This window comes from Rousettus aegyptiacus, unplaced genomic scaffold (genome assembly GCF_014176215.1).
Source record: "Rousettus aegyptiacus isolate mRouAeg1 unplaced genomic scaffold, mRouAeg1.p scaffold_m13_p_1, whole genome shotgun sequence".
Classification (NCBI taxonomy): Eukaryota; Metazoa; Chordata; class Mammalia; order Chiroptera; family Pteropodidae; genus Rousettus; species Rousettus aegyptiacus.
Window position 1 is genome coordinate 112819361 of NW_023416284.1, and position 19911 is coordinate 112839271.

The following is a 19911-nucleotide window of genomic DNA, read 5'->3' on the forward strand; positions in this document are numbered from 1 at the left end:
TTTTCCCCCCTAGGAATCTGGTGAAAGCAAAAACTCATCAGACTGTAGAGATAGTGAAGTAAAAAAATGGCAGCTAGCTCCTCTTCGAAAGATGGGACAACCAGTTTTACCTCGGAGATCCTCAGAAGAAAAAAGTGAAAAAATACCAAAAGAGTCTACAACTGTTACGTGCACAGGAGACAAAGCTTCAAAACCAAGTAGTGAGATTAATAGAAAATGTTATATACTACTGTATTCTTATTTTATTTCATATGCTATCAATTAGTATATTAAGGGAAATTAAAATTTTTTAACATTTTAATGGCAATAAAATGATTTAGGTGGTTGACCTTACTTTTAATTAAAAACTATTGCTCTAGGCTATAGCCATGCCACCCTCAACAAGCCCAATCTCGTCTGATCTCAGAAACGAAGCAGGGTTGGGCCTGGTTGGTACTTGGATGGGAGACCACCTAGGAAGATCAGGTGCTGTAGGAGTAAAAAAAATAAGAAATAAGGGATTGTAAACTGACAAGGTTCTTGCAATCTGTGAGATGAACCAAAGGTTGCCTCGCAAAACAAACAAACAAACCATTGCTCTGGGGAAGTACTAATGAACTTAATAATATAAGGCTCCTGCCCTTGTGGCACTTAACAACTAATAGGAGAAGACAATAAGTATACAAATAAGAAATTGGCATGCTGTTTTATAGAATTTAGGCACTGTGAAGAAAAAGTAGAGCGATGGGATAAAGAGTCACAGTTGAGAGTGGTGGGAGTTTGTTTTAGAATGGAGGAGGTAACTTGTGAAGTGGGATTTGAAGGGATTGTGAAATTGTTTGGAGGAAGGACTAGGTAGGTGGCACAGTCAAAGGCTTTGAGGTAGAAATAAACTTGACATTTGAGGAGCAAGAAAACTACTGTGAAGTGAGTGGAAGGTATTACATGAGGGATCAAACAGTGGTAGAAAAATAAATTTAGAGAAAATTATATTGCAACTTTGAGGCCGAGAGTTTATATTCTGAGTATAATGGGAAAGCTTTAGAAAATTTTATAAAAGGAATGATGGATCGTTCTGTTTTTTTCTATGGGGATTAAACTTTAGGGTGTTAGGAGAGAGGGAGGGTAGAGCATTTAGTAGTCTATAGCAGTATCTAAGGAAAATGATGGTAACTTGGAACAGAGGTACAGTGGAGGTAGTGAGAAGTGGTCAGATTCAGATGTATTTTATGGTAGAGTAGGCAAAACTTGATAAATTAGATGTAGGTAGTAGAAGGAAAGAGTCTTAGTAGATGATTAGGTTAAGTGTTGGTGGTATTTGCTGAGATTAGAAAGATAGAAGTACATTTGGGGAGGGATACTGAAAAATGATGTTTTGGGCACTTTAACATTGCGATGCCTGTTAGACATCCAGGTGGAGGTTTTTGAATAAACCTTTGGCTGTTGAGTCAAGCTTAGAGAAGATTTTGGAGGTGGTATTTAAATTTGGGATTTATTAGTTTAAAGTTATTTAAAATCATGAACTTAACAGCTACAGAGAGAGCTTAATAATGAAGAGTCAGAAGCAGAGCCTTTAAGGTGCATCTATTAGGAAGAAGATAGAGATGGCCTGTGTGAGGTAAGAGACCATATTAGTGGCTTGGAAACCAGATGAAGTTTTAAGAAGCAGGGAATGATACACTGTTTCACAAAATGCTGCCTGGTCTGGACATCTAATAAGATGAACATAGATTATTAAATACGTGATTTAGGGAAGTAGAGATAATTAGTGACCTTGGTTAGAATGATTTTGGTAGAGCAGTGGGGACAAAAGCCAATTTTATTGGCTTACGAAAGAATGGAAAGCGAGAAACAACATACTTATTACAGATAACTTTTTCAAGGAATTATGCTGTTAAAGGGAACAAAAGTAATACGGTGGCTAGAGGTGGATGTGGGATCAAGGACTTTTTAAAAGGAATTAGAGCATGTTTGTAAGACTAATGGAAATAATCCCGTAGAGAGAACATTTGGTGACATAGGAGAGATTACATGATAGTTGAGATTCAATATCCCTGAAGGAGACGAGAGGAGTGGGATCCACATAGAGAGGTTAGGTCTTAGAAAAGGAAGATTGTATGTGGTAGGAGGAGGACAGGTGCAAGTAGGGTTAGTAGATTTGATTTTGGGAAGATGCGATAACTGACATTTTCTGTTTTCTCAGTAAAAATATGAAGTGAGAAAATGACATGAGGTCAAAGTTGGGGAAGGCGGTATTGTTGATTTCAGAGGAGAAAATGTATAAAAATAGAGGTTTTGGAAAGTGGGAGAGTAAATTTACTACAAAAATTTAATAGGATTAGAGAAGCAGATTGAATTAGCTGCTTGAGATTTATGGTTATAAATTTAAAATGAGATCTGTCAGCACAGTGCTTGTTTTTCTTCAGTTACCTTCAGCTGTTTGTAGACCATTTGGACGAAGGTTATAAATTGGCTTTCACCAGGGTTCTGGTTTTGCCAATGCAGATAATTTAAAAGAGAGAGAATAAGTATGCAAGGTAATCATGTTGGACTATCTAATCAGAATTGCATTATGTGGGAAAGTGAGGGCATGAATGGTAAAAATGATAGATTTAAGAATTGTTGGAAAGATTCTAGAGTAAATAAACTGGTATGATTGGAGGTCAGAGTAGAGGAATGTTTCACATTAGATTTTGGAGATGCGCATAAAGTAGTGATTGAATGAAAAATCATTTGAAAGCTTAACATTCAGTTTACCAGTATCAAGCACAATTGTTTTAAAACCAGAGGAGATTCATCATCATTTTTGTGGTACTAGTAAGATCATTAAATTGTCTGTTCATTAAATAAATTCAGATCAAATTACCTAGTTTTTAAAAAATTAATTAATGTATATATGTGAAGAGTAACTAGCTCTGAAAAGCATTATCTAAAATGGAAAAAGTATATACATATATTTTATAGCTTTAGGGCCACTTTTTAATCACTCAATTTCGAATTAAAATTTATTTAACTTGGATTTTTTTTTTTTTAAATTGAGGTATAATTGACATATAACATTATATTAGTTTCAGGTCTACAACATAATGACTTGATATTTGTATATATTGTGAAATGATCACCACAGTAAGTCTAGTTAACATTCGTCACTATATAGATTTAGAATATCAGGAATATTTCAATATGGAATATTGAGAAATAGTGGTGTTTTATCAATTTTGTTTATAAACTTACATTATGTATTAAGAAAAATATGTTCTCAGGAACAATTTAATGTGTTTTGATGTTTATTTAAATCAGGTGCTCATGAGAAGCAAGAGATAAAAAAGAAGAAAATTGAAAAAGGAGTATCTAATGTGCATCCTCCTGCTACTTCTGCTTGTAAGCCCTCTGCAGACCAGATCAGACAAAGTGTCAGACATTCTCTTAAAGATATTCTTATGAAAAGGTAACACACATTCTTGTTGTAAAATATCGAATAATAAGTTTCGTGTGGTTGAAAAATAATTGAATTATTCTAATTTGAAGACTTACAGACTCAAATCTGAAGGTGCCAGAGGAAAAGGCAGCAAAAGTTGCCACAAAAATTGAAAAAGAGCTTTTCTCTTTTTTTCGGGACACTGATGCTAAATATAAGAACAAATACAGAAGTTTGATGTTCAATCTGAAAGATCCCAAAAACAATGTAAGTATGTTTTGTTCATGTTCATAGAAATTTATGCTTCCATAAGTTACAGTAGATGTATAATTTATTTCTTGGAGTAAGATCATGTAATTTTAATAAAGTCTTTTGTTACCAAACTGAATTATGAATTCTGCATGATAGTGACTAGTGTTATGCAATGAATCTATTAAAATTTAAAAAACTAAATCTTCAATTTATGTGAATTTTCTTATCTCTAGTTTGATCCAGTTTATTAAAAAAAAAAAACTCATGTATTTTTCAAAATCTGTTAAACAAAAATTGATAACACTGTATTAATACTTCTGGTTTAAACCTGAAAATAAAGCTATACTCTTTAAGAAAGTAAATTACATAAATTAGCAGTGGAGTAAACATTAATTGAACCCGTAATATTTTCCTGGAATTTCTTATTTGGGACTTGGAATCTAAAAGCCGTGTGTATACTTGCATATTTGCTTAACTTTTACAAGGTTTTCACATAAGTGATAGCAGTTTGTCAGTTTGTATAATGATATTTCCTGTAGTATGTGATTTTAGTTATTTTCTTGAAGTATACTAACAGCTACTTAAGAAAATTCTACATTGTACAATATGCCATTATGGTCCAGGGCTTAGGTTATTTCTTAAATTATATTATTTGGAAACTTTATTTCAGTTAGTAAATATTTCCTTTAGATTTCTTTCTTGTAATTGGTTCTTTGCTTTGGAGTTCCCTCCAAGCCTGTTAGATTGTAAACATATGAAAATTTTAAAATATAAAGGACATCACATTTAGTAAAGTTCTTTTATGCAGTGCCTTGCTATACTATATAGGTTGGCTTTTATGACAGAATGTGTCCTTGGGAAGACTTCATACAACTTTAGCATAGGCATTGTAGTGATTCCATTGTACATACTTCTTTATGTTTTGATTGTTATATGAAATATATATTTTTCTGCCTTATATGATAGGTTCCTAGGCTACAAGGCTGTCATTTATTCTCTTGGTAGTAGGCAATATGTAAATCATAAAATATCTAAATCAGATTTCAAAATTTCATCTTTATTTATTATAGGTTTCTGTACAGTAACTTCTCTTCCTTTTAAAAAAATTTTTTTTTCCCTTTTCCTTTCCATTTTTAAATACTTCCAGATATTATTTAAAAAAGTACTGAAAGGAGAAGTAACTCCTGATCATCTTATAAGGATGAGTCCAGAAGAACTGGCTTCTAAAGAGTTAGCTGCTTGGAGACGAAGAGAAAACAGACATGTAAGATTGGCTATTACTTTGTGTTTGACTATATCAAAGCCTATATTTTTTCAGCCTTCTAGTTACTTATCCTTCATTAAGTTGGTTCTTAAATTCTGTCTTTCATTTTGCTTGATCTCTGCTGCTTTTTTGTCATTTTCTCAAATTATCAGGTTATATAATTTATAAATCAGAAGGACGAGAAAATCACATCTTTCCTTAATCATATCTGTATTTTTCAGGAGCCAATTTGAAGGTATTATAAATATTGATAATTTGTAGAGCCAGATTAAGTCAGAATGAAAATTTTGCAGGTTTATCATCTCGTATTAATTAGAATTTCAATGCCAAAAACTCTGAAAAATAAGTTTTTTTCTATAATAAATAAATTTATTGATGAAACCTGACCTGAATTGTCATGTCTGAATGTTTATATTCACAGAAATAGTGTGCATTTAATTAAGTAGCACTGTTCCAGACCTAACTGGAGTATTTTATAATATATAATGTGTGTACCATATTGCATTTTTAAAACTAAATAATTCTGAAAGTCACCAATGCCAAGAGTTTTCATTTGGGAGTTGTAACTTGGAATACCTTTAAAGATTAAGTTAATCTGTGACTTAGAGTTATTGTGACAGTGAGATTAGCCACATCATCCACTATTTTTATTACAGTGTCCTCAGAATATTCGACCTTTATTGTAGAAAACACTGGTTACTTAGAGTTTATGTTAACTAGATGTGATTTACCTGATTCTTTTCTCCATAAAATTTACTTGCATCTTAGGTATTAAGCTGCCAAATCTAGTTTTAAAGCATCTGAGGCATTGATGTGATGTATTATACCGCTTCACATATTTCTTCAATTTTGCCCTGAGTAATTTCTCTTGTTCTTTGATTTTGAAAATAGTATCATGTCCTTTTTTATTTTTCCCCTCCGTATCCCTCTCTTCTGCTTTGAAACTGGCTGGGGGTATCATCTGCATTGGAGACCAGCTCGTTTTTTCTTTAGGCCATTTCTTTCTTTAAAGGATGGTTTGCACTTAAGACAAGATAAATGACCAGACCCATCTTTACATTCCTTAACCCATTCCACTCTCAGCTACCTTTTATTAGTTCTTGCTACACTTGCTTAATTACTGTATTCTGTTGCTGAGGTTGTTCAACTGTGAATTATGATTGCGATAAAGTATACTCAGTCAGGAGACAACTGATATTGGACTACCTGATAATTTTTGATGTTTTGAGTAAGTAAACTTCATACAGTTGTATGGAATCTTAGAACATCAAGTTAGGAATCTAAGTAGAAGTCAGTTTTCAGGTCTCTGTGGCAGCTGCTAAAATACTAAATTGGAAAGCAGATTTTAAATATCATGTTTTATCATTTAGCAAATTATATCATACTTCAGGTGCCTCTAGTTAATGTACATGTGAACTTCTCAAGGCTATAACATGGGGTCCAGTTCTTTTAACCCCAGCACTCCAAATCATCTCTGGTATATGTAAGTACTCAGTATATGTTTGTTGTTTGAGAGACCACCTAAAGATTAAAAATCATCTATAATGATGCTTTCTATTTTTAGATAAGCTCTTATTATGTAAAATTGTACATTTGGCACTATATTTTTAATTGTAAAGTATTCTTTTAAAATATTTCCTGTTAGACCATAGAGATGATTGAGAAAGAGCAGAGAGAAGTAGAAAGACGGCCAATCACAAAAATAACTCATAAAGGCGAAATAGAAATTGAAAGTGATGCTCCAATGAAAGAACAGGAGGCACCCATGGAGATTCAGGTAAAGATAATAAAACTGTCATGTTTTATAGTGCTCAACGCATGAAGATTCAGAAAAGGTTTATTTGCCTAATGTTCTTAAAGTAGAAAGGAGAATTTAAAAAACGTATATATTTTAAAGTAGCCTATTTTATTTGTTCAATGGTTTTTTGAGAGTGGTTAAAGTATTATTTCTCTATCTAGTATGCAGACTATGTGCTCCACAGGCATCTGTTAAGCACTTGTTAAAATGTAGATTCCTAGGGTCTCTATGACTTAGCAAATTTCTTAGTAGACCTCAAAATCTGTAGGTGCTTTGTTAGGTGGACTGTAGGTTTGAGAGCTGGCGCAGCTTCTTATTTTCAAATATCAATGAGAAAATAATATGAAATCTTGTTAAATGCCATGAAGAATGAGGATTGTTTAAGTTTTGCTTTATTTTAAGTCAGTTATTACCTACATTTATTTTTTAAAGAAATGGTGAAAAACTTATGAATGGAACAGTTTCATACTGGAAAAATGTCACTATGAAATATAAGTTGATTTTAATAATCGAGGCCAAATTTTATCTGCTAAAACTAATTTTACTCTCACTTTTGTCAGGAACCTACAGCTAATAAGTCATTGGAGAAGATAGAAGGATCTGAGAAACAAAAAGAAGAGGTTGACTCCATGTCCAAAGATACTACTAGTCAGCACAGACAGCATCTTTTTGATCTTAACTGCAAAATTTGCATAGGTAAATGGAAATATTTTCTTCCTAAAATGTTGCTGTCATTTGGAGAGGGGCTACTGTTTTCCTAGTATTGGTAGTGAAGCAACCACCCACTCCCTTTGATGAGTAGCACATTTTTTTCAGAGTTGGTGTACAGTTTTGAAACTATGGTGTATTTACTATCTAGAATTAATTGTATTTAATAAGATCTGAACTTACCAACTCAGGGTCAGATAACTAAAATTTAATCATTAAATGGACATCAGAAATTGTAGGCAGTGGTGATGGTACTGTTGTTTACTAAGTGAAGGGGTGAAATAACATTTATATTGTATTATTATTATATATAACAAATGAAAGAAATCAAATTACCTTTTTCTAGTATTCTTATCTTCAGTCATTTATTCCATAAATGCTTATTGAGTTCTTATTCCTTCCCCTAGGTACTTTTCTGGTGCAGGGAATATAGTGGTGAAAAAGTCAGATGTTATCCAGGCTTTGAGAGAAACTGTATAGTTAATGAGAAAGAAAGGCAGGTGATGATTTTAGTTACAAAAGTATAGTTGTTATAAATGTCTTTGGGTAGCAGGAAGACCCAGCCTAGACTGTGGAGGTGGGGGCGGGGCAGTGTTAGAGAGTGCTTGACTGAGGAATTGACATTTAAGCTGAGATTTGCAGGCTGAATAGTGTGCCTGCAAAGAGAGAAGACTAGTCTAAATACTGGGGATGGCATGTGTTTGAATTGAATTCGAGAAGGAAAGACGCACATGCTTTGTTTGAAGAGGTATTGAGAAATCAGATTTCATAGTATCTTATCTTATAGATATTGCCTTTTAGACTTCAGGTTGTAACTTAATACTAGTAGTGAAATCTACTTAGTGGCTAGCTAAGTTTGTTTATTTCAAGAACAAACAAAAACAGAATAGTAAATATTACGGTGAACTGTACTTAGAAAGATAAGTACAGTTTTTTGAAACTTTAGTTTTAGTTATTCATAACAAAGTTCTCACATATATGCATATACACACACACACACACACACACACATACATAAAGTGTATATGCAGATGCACAGATACTCTTCTAAGTAATGCAAGTAATGGATCATGATATATTACTTTAGAGATCATGATCAAAAATGCTAAAAAGCTACTTTTGTAGACCACATTAAAGATTTTGGTCTTTTATCTAAAAGCAATGGATAGTGAGTGACTAAAGCATTTTTAGCAGGGGAACGACATGATAACATTGGAATTTTATGAGGATATCTCTGACTTTGAGTAGAGATTACAGTGGAAGAAGCCAGTAGAGAAAAGAGGGAGACTGGATAAGAGGAAGCTTTAAAGTCCAAGTGGGAGATGATGATATTTTCATTAGTGTGGTAGTATTGGAGATGGAAATAAGTAGGAGCTTTGAGAAAATTAAGTTAGATAATATTGACTGATGTTGGAGATTGACTGGATTAGGGCCTGAGAAAAGGGGATGTGTTCAGGAAGTTTAAATTTATATTTAGTTTATTGGTAAAGATAGAGGATCAAGAGTTTTTAAGACTCTAGAGATGTGGCTTTCAATTTTAATTTTTTCTTGTAGTATGCTAAAAGAATGATACATACCTTGATCGATAACATGAAAAATTCTTTAGGTTAGTTGATAGGCTGCTCTCCATCATTGTATTATAAGTTAAGTAATTTTTCTGTAATAAAAATAATTATATCTTTTCAAAATTAAGTATATTCACATATTTTGCATTCTGTACGATGGCAAAGACTAAAAGGGCAGAGTGTTTTTAGACATTGTTAATTCTAAAGAAAGCTATCCATGGTATAATAGTATTTTAAGTATACCCATTTAGTTGTTTTATCTGGGAAAAATCTTAATAAAAATATTCATAGTTATTTCTGTTAATTTTAATCATCCCCATGGGAATATTTCAGTATATTTAATAGTAGCACACAAAAACATTGGTTAAATATTCCTAGACCTGACCTGTTTTCAGAACGTTCGAGTGATTTTTATCCTTCTTGTTGCTGTAGATGAAAGCCAATGTCATTTGCTAAACTTTACTAATATTTTTCATGTTTAGTAACTAAGTAGCACTGCACTATGCCTATATGTCATGAACTGCTGCTATGTGTAACACAAAATAGGATACAGATTTGTTTTACTCAGTTCCTCAAGTTATTTATCAAGACTTGAAATTTGGTGTAATTTAATTAAAAAAATCTTTAGGGAATCAAGAAACCTATTTTAGGTTCTGGCTAAAATGTTTCCATTTCAGCTTGTCTGAGTTGCTTAGCATCCTCTTTTCCTAATTTTTCACATCAGTAAGAGAGGTGTAATGTAACTCAGTATGAGAAATGATGATGGTTAAAAATTACCTCAGGAAATGTATGGTTATACAACAATTCAGTGAGGGAAACTGAATAACTTTAGAAATGAAGGTAAACTAAGTTATAGACATTTTGGTTTGCAAAAATAGTTCATTTTTAAATTTTTGTTATTTTTTAAACCAACACCCCGCCCCCGCCACACGCGCGCGTGCGCGCGCGCGCGCGCACACACACACACACACACACACACTTCCACCCCTGACCTACGAATATTGCCGTCTCCGCTTAAGAAGTAGATCACTGAAGGCAGGGCGTCTCTTCCCACGCACTCACGGCGCACACCTGGGTCCTGGTGCACTGGGGCTATGGTCCATGGCTCCACTGAGGCTCAAACCCAGGACCTTTTGCATGTAAAGTAGACGTGCTAACCACTACTCTATGGAACCACCCTCAAAAATAGTTTATTTTGGTGTCTTCTGGCTTTAGGTCGAATGGCACCACCTGTAGATGATCTTTCTCCAAAAAAAGTGAAAGTTGTTGTTGGAGTATCTCGAAAACATTCAGACAATGAGGCAGAAAGTATAGCAGATGCATTGTCTTCAACCTCAAATATTTTGGCTTCTGAATTCTTTGAGGAGGAGAAACAAGAATCTCCGAAGTCAACATTCTCTCCTGCTCCACGGTAATTTTCTCTTAGTCATAATTTCTCCAATAATCACTACATATATTTTGCCGACTTATACTTGGAGGTCTTCAAAAATGAAAAGCAATGTATATCTTAGGAACCTTTCTTTTGACAAAGTAATTGTACCTTCTTATACTTTAAACTAATTGAGATAAAAGCACAAGACTGTGAAAGTTAGTTCAGAGATTTGAATGGATAGGGACTTGACTTTAAGACTCCCTTAATTTATGTTAGTCTTAGGAGACAGGAGAAAGGCTATTGAAAAAAAATTGTTTGCACTTCTCTGGACGTTAGTTCACCTAAGCCAACTGTCCAAATATGAGTATAATTTTATAAAGTGAAACTGTAAACTCTTGAATCAGTAGCCTTTATTTGGCTTTCTTGCTGTGCTAAAATAGAAATAATTGGTGACTTAGTAGAAAATGCATTTATTTATGATTATATCTTTAGGCTGAAAACTTTTTAATGTCATTTTTTAGTCCAGAGATGCCTGGAACTGTTGAAGTTGAATCTACATTCCTGGCTCGATTGAACTTCATCTGGAAAGGTTTTATCAACATGCCTTCTGTGGCAAAATTTGTTACCAAAGCCTACCCAGTGTCTGGTTCCCCTGAATACTTGACAGAGGTACTGTTAACTTTTCTGCCCTTGTGCCTGGATTGAAGTATGTGTTTCTGAAAGCAGTAGGCAAGGAAACAACATAATAAAATAATAAAAATATTAAATAATAAGTATTTTCACTCATAATAAGTATTTATTGACAATGATCCTTAAACCAGTCAATTAATGGAATTATGAGTTCCCAAATGGAGTTTTAGAACTGTGCCCTGAAAATGTTAAATCCACTTGTCCTACTCTCCAAGATGTACTTATTATTTCACTATGTCACATAATTAAAATTAGTGAGAGTCTGCATGGATATCCAAGTTTTTCTTTAAATACATACTATTGCCTTTAAGAAGGTTTTTCATTATTAACAGGCCTTCTAATTTCCCTACTACTTATGCTTCCCCAGGTTCATGAGTATATTTCTTCCCTGCCTATTTCCGTGAACAAGATCTAGACTATAGTTGAAACTTCACAGCTAGTTGACATTCGCATGAGACCAATGACCATAGTTGCTGCAGTGGTACCCTTGTTTGGTTTTATATCTGAGGAAATGGGAAGGAACTAATTGTGCAATATTTATGGAAAATACGCAGATGTAGTGTTATGATAAGTAAGACATTACATTATTTGAACTATTTTTGAGAAAGTGTATTTTTCTGTTTATACAGAAGAAAAATAAGTCAGTACTCAATGTACTGTATTTTTGTTGAGATTATATTTTGCTATTATGTCCATATTTAACATTAACCTTTTCTATTCTCAGTCCAGAGACCATAAAGGCAAAAATTATAAATTTTTTTTTAATATTTCAGAAACCCTAAATCATATATATGATTGTTCTTTTTAAGATTACCATAAGAATGCATTCGAATTAGGCCGAAATTAGTTTAACTCAATGTAATGTTGCTTATCTAATGTTAATCGGTTTAGCAGTTGTGTTTTTGATTAATAAACAACCTAATTATTATTTATAGTTTTTCTTGGCAAATAATTTTTTAGAAATGTCAATTTTATAAATGGGCGATACTCTTCTTTTTGAACAAATCTGTTTAGAAATTCACTCTTTCATCAGTCCATGGTGAACATAACACTTTTTTAAAATGAAGAATTAAGTCCTGAACTTTGGAACCCTTTTGATTTTAAACATAATTATTATTCCCCTTTCTGAGTCAGTTTCTATGTGATTGTTTTCCAGAATTCCTCTTCCACTTTGTATGTATTTTAGTTTGCTTGGGACAACCCCCCCAAAAATATTTAAAGCAATTAATAATTTAAATAAACTAATTTAATATTAATTAATTATATTTTTTGTGATTTTTCTAAGTCTTCATGAAAAATGAAAGTATACTGATTAAAGTTTGAAATATTCCTAATGGCACAGTTCTTAATTGATTTCATATGTAATCAACTGTTTTCAGGAAAATTGTGTCTGTTAAAAAAAATGAAACATGTTATTCAATGTTTTCCTTTTCTGTGCAAAAATATACCCTGTTATCAAACTTAACTTCTGAAATCAGCTGTTACTGATTAAGGCATATCCCTGCCCACTAACACCAGAACAAAAAAAAAGGTGGGAGGTGGGAGGGGAAAGACAATCTCCCCTGATATTCTTGAAGCTGTTGTATTCTTGCTGGATTGTCACTTTGGTATGCTTGCCACTACTTTTCTTTCCTGTGCCTGCCCTTCCTGCTGAGAACTGACATGACCTAAGGTTGTTTCTTTATTTTGGGGTTTCATCTCAGTAATTGGGAATTGACATTTGAGGTAAAGCCTAATTGCTGTCTCTCTGCATTCTTACGTTCTCAGATACATTTCATAATCATTTTATTTATTTTTTACCATTTTAAATTAGTCATAGAGCTAAATTTGTATGAATCATGAATATTATAATAAATGTATTCTGTATACATTGATCACCATTTTTTTACCACAGGATCTACCAGATAGTATTCAAGTAGGTGGCAGAATATCACCTCAGACAGTTTGGGATTATGTGGAAAAAATTAAAGCATCAGGAACGAAGGTAAGGAAAACTTTTTTCATTATACAAGGCTGAGAGAATATTTGAAAAGTAAACCATTAAGAGTTCTTATGCTAGGTCTCCTGGGAGGGAACCAGTACAAATTCTAAATCTAAAGAATATGCCTAACAAAACTGAGCTAAAGCCATTTGCTAAGGCTCAAAACATTTCTGGGTACCCCTCCACTTTATGGTATGCTTTCTCAGTGACTTCAGTCAGTGTTTTATAAGAAATATTTTAGAGTAAATATTGAGATTCATCCTGGAATTTTTGCCTTGCTTTGATTATAGACATTGGTTTTAGTTAGGGCATAGGCTAAGTAAGCCACTGTAACAAAGAAGTCTTAAAATATAATGTCCCAAAAAATATGGTTTGTTTTTTGTTAGGTAGGTCATTCATTCAGGGTGGTTCAATGACTCTGGTTCTACAAGATCATTAAGGGACCAGCCTTCTTCTCTCTTGTTGTTTTGCTGGTTCTAAGTATCTTTGCCAGTCAGACATGTTCAAAGCTAACTTAACACCAAATGGGAAAATACAAAGAATGTCTATACAATTGTTTTTAAAGCAAGACCTAGAAATTCCAGTTACCATTTCACTTCCTTTATCTTCCATTGGTAAGAGTTTAGTCTCATAGCCTTACATAGCCTCTAAGAAGGCTGGGAAGTATAATCTCTGGAAATGTAATCTATTGGATGGCCATGTACCCAGCTAAAAAGTTAAGGGCTTCTCTTTGTAGTAGGAGGAAAGAAGGAGAATACCTACTGGGAGATAATTAATAGCCTCTATCACAATAATATTTCTCTCTCTCTCTCTCTACTTTCTATCATTTCTTAAATAATAGAACACTACTACACAGGAAAAAATAATTGTCAGAAGAAATCATTTTCCCCTCCAAGGATAATACCTAGCATATTAGAGACACTTAAAAAATAAATCTTGGATGAGAAAACATTAACTTTTTATCTCTTTAAAATTATTAGAAGCCTCTAGTAAGATTAGAAGTAATCCAAAATACATAATCTTAAACTGAAAAGAATATTTTTTTCCCAAAATAGATTTTAGAATTTAAACTGACAGTGTTAGAATACACATAAACTTTGAAGCACTATACAAAATTTACCGTATTTATTTTCTGTCACTTTCTCATGATAGCAAAAGTCATGGGGAAGTATTAGAAGTTTTACTCTTGGATATTTTGGGAATTACTCTTGATCTATCCATGTATTACTGCCCAACACTTTATTTTATGCCTCCATCTTGAACTTACTGAAACATTATAATAGTTGTTACCTCTAAAAGAGGACAATTAAGATGACAGATTTTTTTTATAAGAGGTAGAGCCATAGTTCAGCTCATTCACATGTTTCCTGTAGGATCTTGCATCAGTTTAAACTTTGCAACAGATCTGGCTCTCTATATTTTGACTATGTACCTTCAGGAAAAAACATCTTTTTTTTTACATTACCAAATTAATATCAAATTGGGACTCTCTTTATTATCTGAAACAAAGCCAGGAACCTAAAGGCAAGCAGATTAGTTCCTGAGTAAGCCAAATGATTTTACAAAATATATAGCCTATGTGTTTTTGAGGTCTTTTCACCCAGCCTGTTTATTCCTAAAATTAGTCCCTATAGATTGGATTATCGGTGGATCTGGTTGTTTGTGTATATATGTACATTGTAGGGTGGCAGTGGTAGATGCTATTAATTTGCAGTACGCTGAGAACATAGGCAGTCCTCTGTGGAGATAATAACATTAGAAATAAGGATATAATATAGATAGATATCAAAAGACTTTTGGATTCAGATATCTTCTCTGGCACTGAGAAGTGTGTCACCTTGAACACATTAATTACCTTGGGACTCAATTTCTTATGGGATATTTTCAGATAAATCCATCAATGGGTGAGCAAAGATCTTTTCCTAAGAGTTGTTTACTTTTAGTGTTCTTATCTGCATTTAAGTTGGTAAATCTTGTTATTTTGTAACCATCATTATAAAATTCAGTAGATTATTACTAGTTGAGAAATGATGTTCAAAACCGATTGTTGTTTAGGTTATTGTTTTAAACAACCATTTATTTTCTTGAATAGGAAATTTGTGTGGTTCGCTTCACACCCGTAACTGAAGAAGATCAAATTTCTTATACTTTGCTGTTTGCATACTTCAGTAGTAGAAAGCGATATGGAGTAGCTGCTAACAACATGAAGCAGGTTAAAGATATGTACCTTATTCCCTTGGGTGCCACAGATAAAATTCCACACCCTCTTGTGCCTTTTGATGGACCCGGTAGGTATATATTTTAATAACAGTGTGTGAATAAAAGTGGGAGGTGGGACCAGAGTCAAAAAATTGACTCTGCTTTCTTTCTTGGGATCCAGGCCTCTGGAGCTGACTTGACAGGGAAAGCCACCCATTTAATAGCTTATAATAAATTAGATACAAAAACTTACCCTTTGTTATAATAACTGAAAGTAACTTAATTGATGTTTTTGATTTTACGCAGGGCTTGAACTACACAGACCTAATCTGTTGTTGGGCTTAATTATTCGTCAAAAACTAAAGCGACAGCACAGTGCTAGTGCTGGTGCTAGTGCTAGTACTAGTGCTAGTACTGGTGCTGGTGCTAGTGCTAGTCATACTGCTGAGAATCCTGAAAGTGTACCAATGGCATTGCCACCTGATAAAAAAACTAAAATAGACATTTCCACAGAGGAAGCAGCAGAAGAAGAAAATGACTTTTTTAATTCTTTTACAACTGTATTACACAAGCAGAGAAATAAACCTCAGCAAACTCTTCAGGAAGACCTTCCAGCAGTAATGGAACCTTTAGTGGAAGTCGCCAAACAGGAGCCACCAAAACCTTTAAGATTCCTTCCTGGGGTATTGATTGGTTGGGAAAATCAACCTTCTACTCTGGAATTAGCAAATAAACCTCTTCCTGTGGACGATATACTTCAGAGCCTTTTGGGTACTACTGGTCAAGTATATGAACAGTCTCAGTCAATGGTAGAACAAAATACCCTTAAAGAAATTCCATTTATAAATGAGCAAGCCAGTTCCAAAGCTGAGATAATAGAGAAAGTGGAAGTAACTGATGGTGAAGCCAAGGAGGTAAAGGTTAAGGTAGATAATCTTTCAGAATCTACAGGTAACTCGGTACTAGTAGAAGAAACTTCAGTAACGGGGTCCTCTTCCATTACTCCGGGACCTTTGCCGAGTCTTAGTCTCAGAGGTAAACCACCAGATGTTTCAACAGAAGTATTCTTAACAAATTTATCAATTCAGTCAAAACAAGAGGAAACTGTGGAGAGTAAAGAAAGAACATTAAAAAGACAGCTGCCACAAGATCAAGAGAATAATTTGCAAGATAATCAGACTTCAAATACTAGTTCTCCATGCAGGTCTAATGTAGGAAAAGGAAATGTAGATGGCAGTGTGAGTTGTAATGAAAATCCGGTTGCTAGTACGGCAAGGTCTCCACAGTTTATCAATTTGAAAAGGGATCCTAGGCAAGCAGCAGGACGGAGTCAGCAGATAACTGCTCCAGAAAGCAAAGATGGAGATAGTTGCCGGAATGAAGAAAAACTCAGCCTGCCTGGTCTGTCACACAAGGAGCTCCTAACAGAACAAATCAATGCAGAGGAAAAGTTGCCTTCTGCAGAGAAAAACTCATGTGTTCAGCAGAGTGATAATTCAGGGGTTGCACAAAACTCGGCATCAGTAGAAAACATACATACTTCTCAAACAGAACAAGTAAAACCCTTACAGGAGGATATTTTAATGCAAAATATTGAAACTGTGCACGCATTTCGAAGAGGAGCAGCAGCAACGTCATCTCATTTTGAAGCTGGAAACACAAATCAATCAGAATTTTCTTCTAAAAGCATCAGCTTTACTTCCAGAAGCACCAGCCCCAGAACGAGTACAAACTTTTCACCCATGAGGCCACAGCAACCCAACCTTCAGCATCTCAAGTCTAACACCCCTGGATTTCCATTTCCAGGGCCTCCTAATTTCCCCCCACAAAGCATGTTTGGATTTCCACCACATTTGCCACCTCCATTACTTCCCCCTCCAGGCTTTGGCTTTCCTCAAAATCCCATGGTTCCCTGGCCACCTGTTGTTCATTTGACAGGCCAGCCTCAACGTATGATGGGTCCCCTTTCACAAACATCAAGGTATATAGGCCCACAAAATTTTTACCAGGTTAAAGACATTCGAAGACCAGAAAGGCGTCATAGTGACCCTTGGGCTAGGCAAGACCAACAGCAACTGGATAGGCAATTTAATAGGGGCAAAGGAGATCGCCAGAGATTTTATAGTGATTCGCACCACTTGAAAAGAGAGCGACATGAAAAGGAATGGGAGCAGGAATCTGAAAGGCATAGACGCAGAGACAGAACCCAAGACAAGGACAGAGACAGAAAAAGCAGGGAGGAAGGGCACAAAGATAAAGAGAGGTCACGGTTATCACACAGTGATCGAGGAGCAGATGGAAAAGCAAGCAGAGATAGTAGGAATGTAGACAAGAAACCAGATAAACCTAAAAGTGAAGACCATGAAAAGGACAAAGAACGAGAGAAAAGTAAACATAGAGAAGGAGAAAAGGACAGAGACAGGTATCACAAAGATAGGGACCACACTGACAGAGCTAAAAGCAAAAGGTAAAATTTGCAGGCTGCTTCAGGATTACATTTAAGTAACTGTTAAATATTGTATCTTAAAAACTTTATGATTGCCTGCTAGGATTGTGCCATCTTTTAAATTTTTAATATTGGTGGTTTGCAGAACAATAAATCCTGTGTGTTGGTGCAGAGTGCTCTGTACCAGTGCTCATCATCCCTTCATACCAACTGTCTCTAGCTATAGGAATTTGATATTTTTAAAAGTTTTACATTGCTGTATATTCAAAGATTTGTTTTATTAATACGCAATAAAGGCTTAGAAATTTTAGTTTTATTCCTTAATTGGTAAATATGGTTAACTATGGAATATATTTACTGCCTCTAGTGAATGTTCTTTATATGACTAATTTGAGAGTAATGTGTGCTCTGTAAGTTTGTTTTAAATTGCACTGTTTTTAAAGAAACTGTAGAGAAGCAACAAAAAGGCAAGCAACTTCATAATCAGATTATATTAATCAGTTAGTTGAGCAGTTTTTGACCAAGAATCAGAAGCCCAAGGAGGACATTTACTGCTTTAATCTGCACTCATTGAAGGCATTTATTACCATATACACTATAGCTTTGTGGTAGGCCATTATTTTCCTTTTTTTTTTTTTTGGCTCTTCAGAAACTTGAATACTTAAGCTTGTACATGATCTTGTGTTTTGCTATCCTTTTTACTGTAAAATGTAAATATTTTAAGGGATATTTTGATTCTAAATATGATAAAAGAATTTCTCACCTATTTTGTGTGTGTGATTTGAAATTCAGTAGTAAAAGAATTTCTTAAAAGCTTTAATTACCTTCAGACATTGTTCTTTTACTCAGCCAACAGCATACGGACATAGATATCTATATCAGTCATTAGATAAGGGGAAAAACAATTTTTTCATCTTAGATTATAGGCTATTGAGGTAAATTATGTAGTTCTGAAGAGACTAGAATTTAGAACTGCCAGTGAAAAAACTGCAGTTATCGCCCACTTTATAGATATGTTTCTGAAAACTTGATACCATCAAAATTTGGTACACTGACTAATTAATCATTGTTAAGAACTTCGTTTATGAGAAATGTGTTTTGAATCTTTCTGTAAAATGTGTAATTCTCCCTAAATTTTTGGGAGAGAGGGGTAACTGCAGTTTCATATGCTAGTTTTGCTTTAAATAGAAAGCACATGGAGGCGATTATTAATCCAAATCTAAATTTATTTACTACTTAAACTACATATTGTATTGATTGATATAATTTAAAGCAGTAGCTACCAAAATGATACACTAGAGACCAAAAAAACAAACCATATTTTTATTTATCTGTATTGAAGAAAAATATAAATGGCCTTACAAAATTAAGTTGAAGTTTAATTTCCTAAAAAGCCTAAAGATTAGAGTTAAAAATAGATTTTGAAATAGAATCAGTTCACCGTCCTCACCGAAGAGAGGAGTAGAAATTACCCAAACATTTTGTCTAATTTCAACATCAGCACCTTTTTTGGTCATTTTCCTCTGAAGTTTATCATCATAAAAGTTCTTAGAGGACTTGTGTTTAAATAAAATTTGTTTAATTTTGATCTTTTGTAAACTAACTTATTAGAAAACAAGTTAATCTGCAAACAAAGCTTAAGGTCAGTCACTATCTGATGCACCATTATGAAGATATGGTTTTAAATTTTTCTCACTCCCCCCGTCCCCCCCCCAAAAGCCAAAATTAGCGTTTTGATTTCAAATATGCATATTGTCAGTAAATCTGCTTTCACTGATTTTATCTGCTTGGGTTAACCAGTGGAAGAAAGCCTGTAAGTCAGGTTTTGATTGCCTCTTAGCCAATAGTTTCTTCCACATATTTTTGTGATGCGTACTTTAAAATTCTTCATATCTAGTTGGATCTTGATATATCCCATATGGACCTCAAATAGTGATGACCATCTCCTGGGATTACAGGGCTACAAAGTACTTGAACCAGGTCTCTTAATCCTTGGTTGACTGAAATATTGTGGTGAGTAGGGAAAGTATGAGCATATTTACTGTTCAAGGTTTTAACTTGGAAGGAAAGAAAGGGAAATGAGAAAAATTTTCAGTGAGGAGTAGATCCAAAGCCATTCTCAGTCTTAAATCTCACCTCCAGCCAGCCTGATACAAACTGGTGAGTTACATGAAAATTTCTCTTTGTTTTCCTGTTTTAAGGAAAACTTGGTCTTTAAAAAAATTGATGTTTTTTAAAA

The 19911-nt window shown here is 34.0% G+C and overlaps 1 protein-coding gene and 1 pseudogene across 8 annotated transcripts in view; both read left to right on the forward strand.

Annotated features, from left to right (window-relative positions):
- Window positions 1-18492, forward strand: part of PHF3 (PHD finger protein 3) — a 69035-nt gene extending 50543 nt beyond the window's left edge. For 6 of the 8 annotated variants that reach the window (XM_036219095.1, XM_036219090.1, XM_036219080.1 and 3 more), the window contains 11 exons: window positions 14-200; window positions 3280-3427; window positions 3508-3664; window positions 4797-4913; window positions 6559-6690; window positions 7272-7407; window positions 10200-10395; window positions 10878-11025; window positions 12941-13030; window positions 15120-15315; window positions 15533-18492. In XM_036219095.1, coding sequence (XP_036074988.1) covers window positions 14-200; window positions 3280-3427; window positions 3508-3664; window positions 4797-4913; window positions 6559-6690; window positions 7272-7407; window positions 10200-10395; window positions 10878-11025; window positions 12941-13030; window positions 15120-15315; window positions 15533-17697 — 3672 coding nt within the window. In that variant the 3' untranslated portion in view covers window positions 17698-18492. The remainder of the gene's footprint in view (window positions 1-13; window positions 201-3279; window positions 3428-3507; window positions 3665-4796; window positions 4914-6558; window positions 6691-7271; window positions 7408-10199; window positions 10396-10877; window positions 11026-12940; window positions 13031-15119; window positions 15316-15532) is intronic. The other 2 variants (XM_036219104.1, XM_036219088.1) reach the window with 1 other exon arrangement.
- On the forward strand, window positions 359-477 carry LOC118605245 (annotated as a pseudogene).
- Window positions 18493-19911: the final 1419 nt, after the last annotated feature.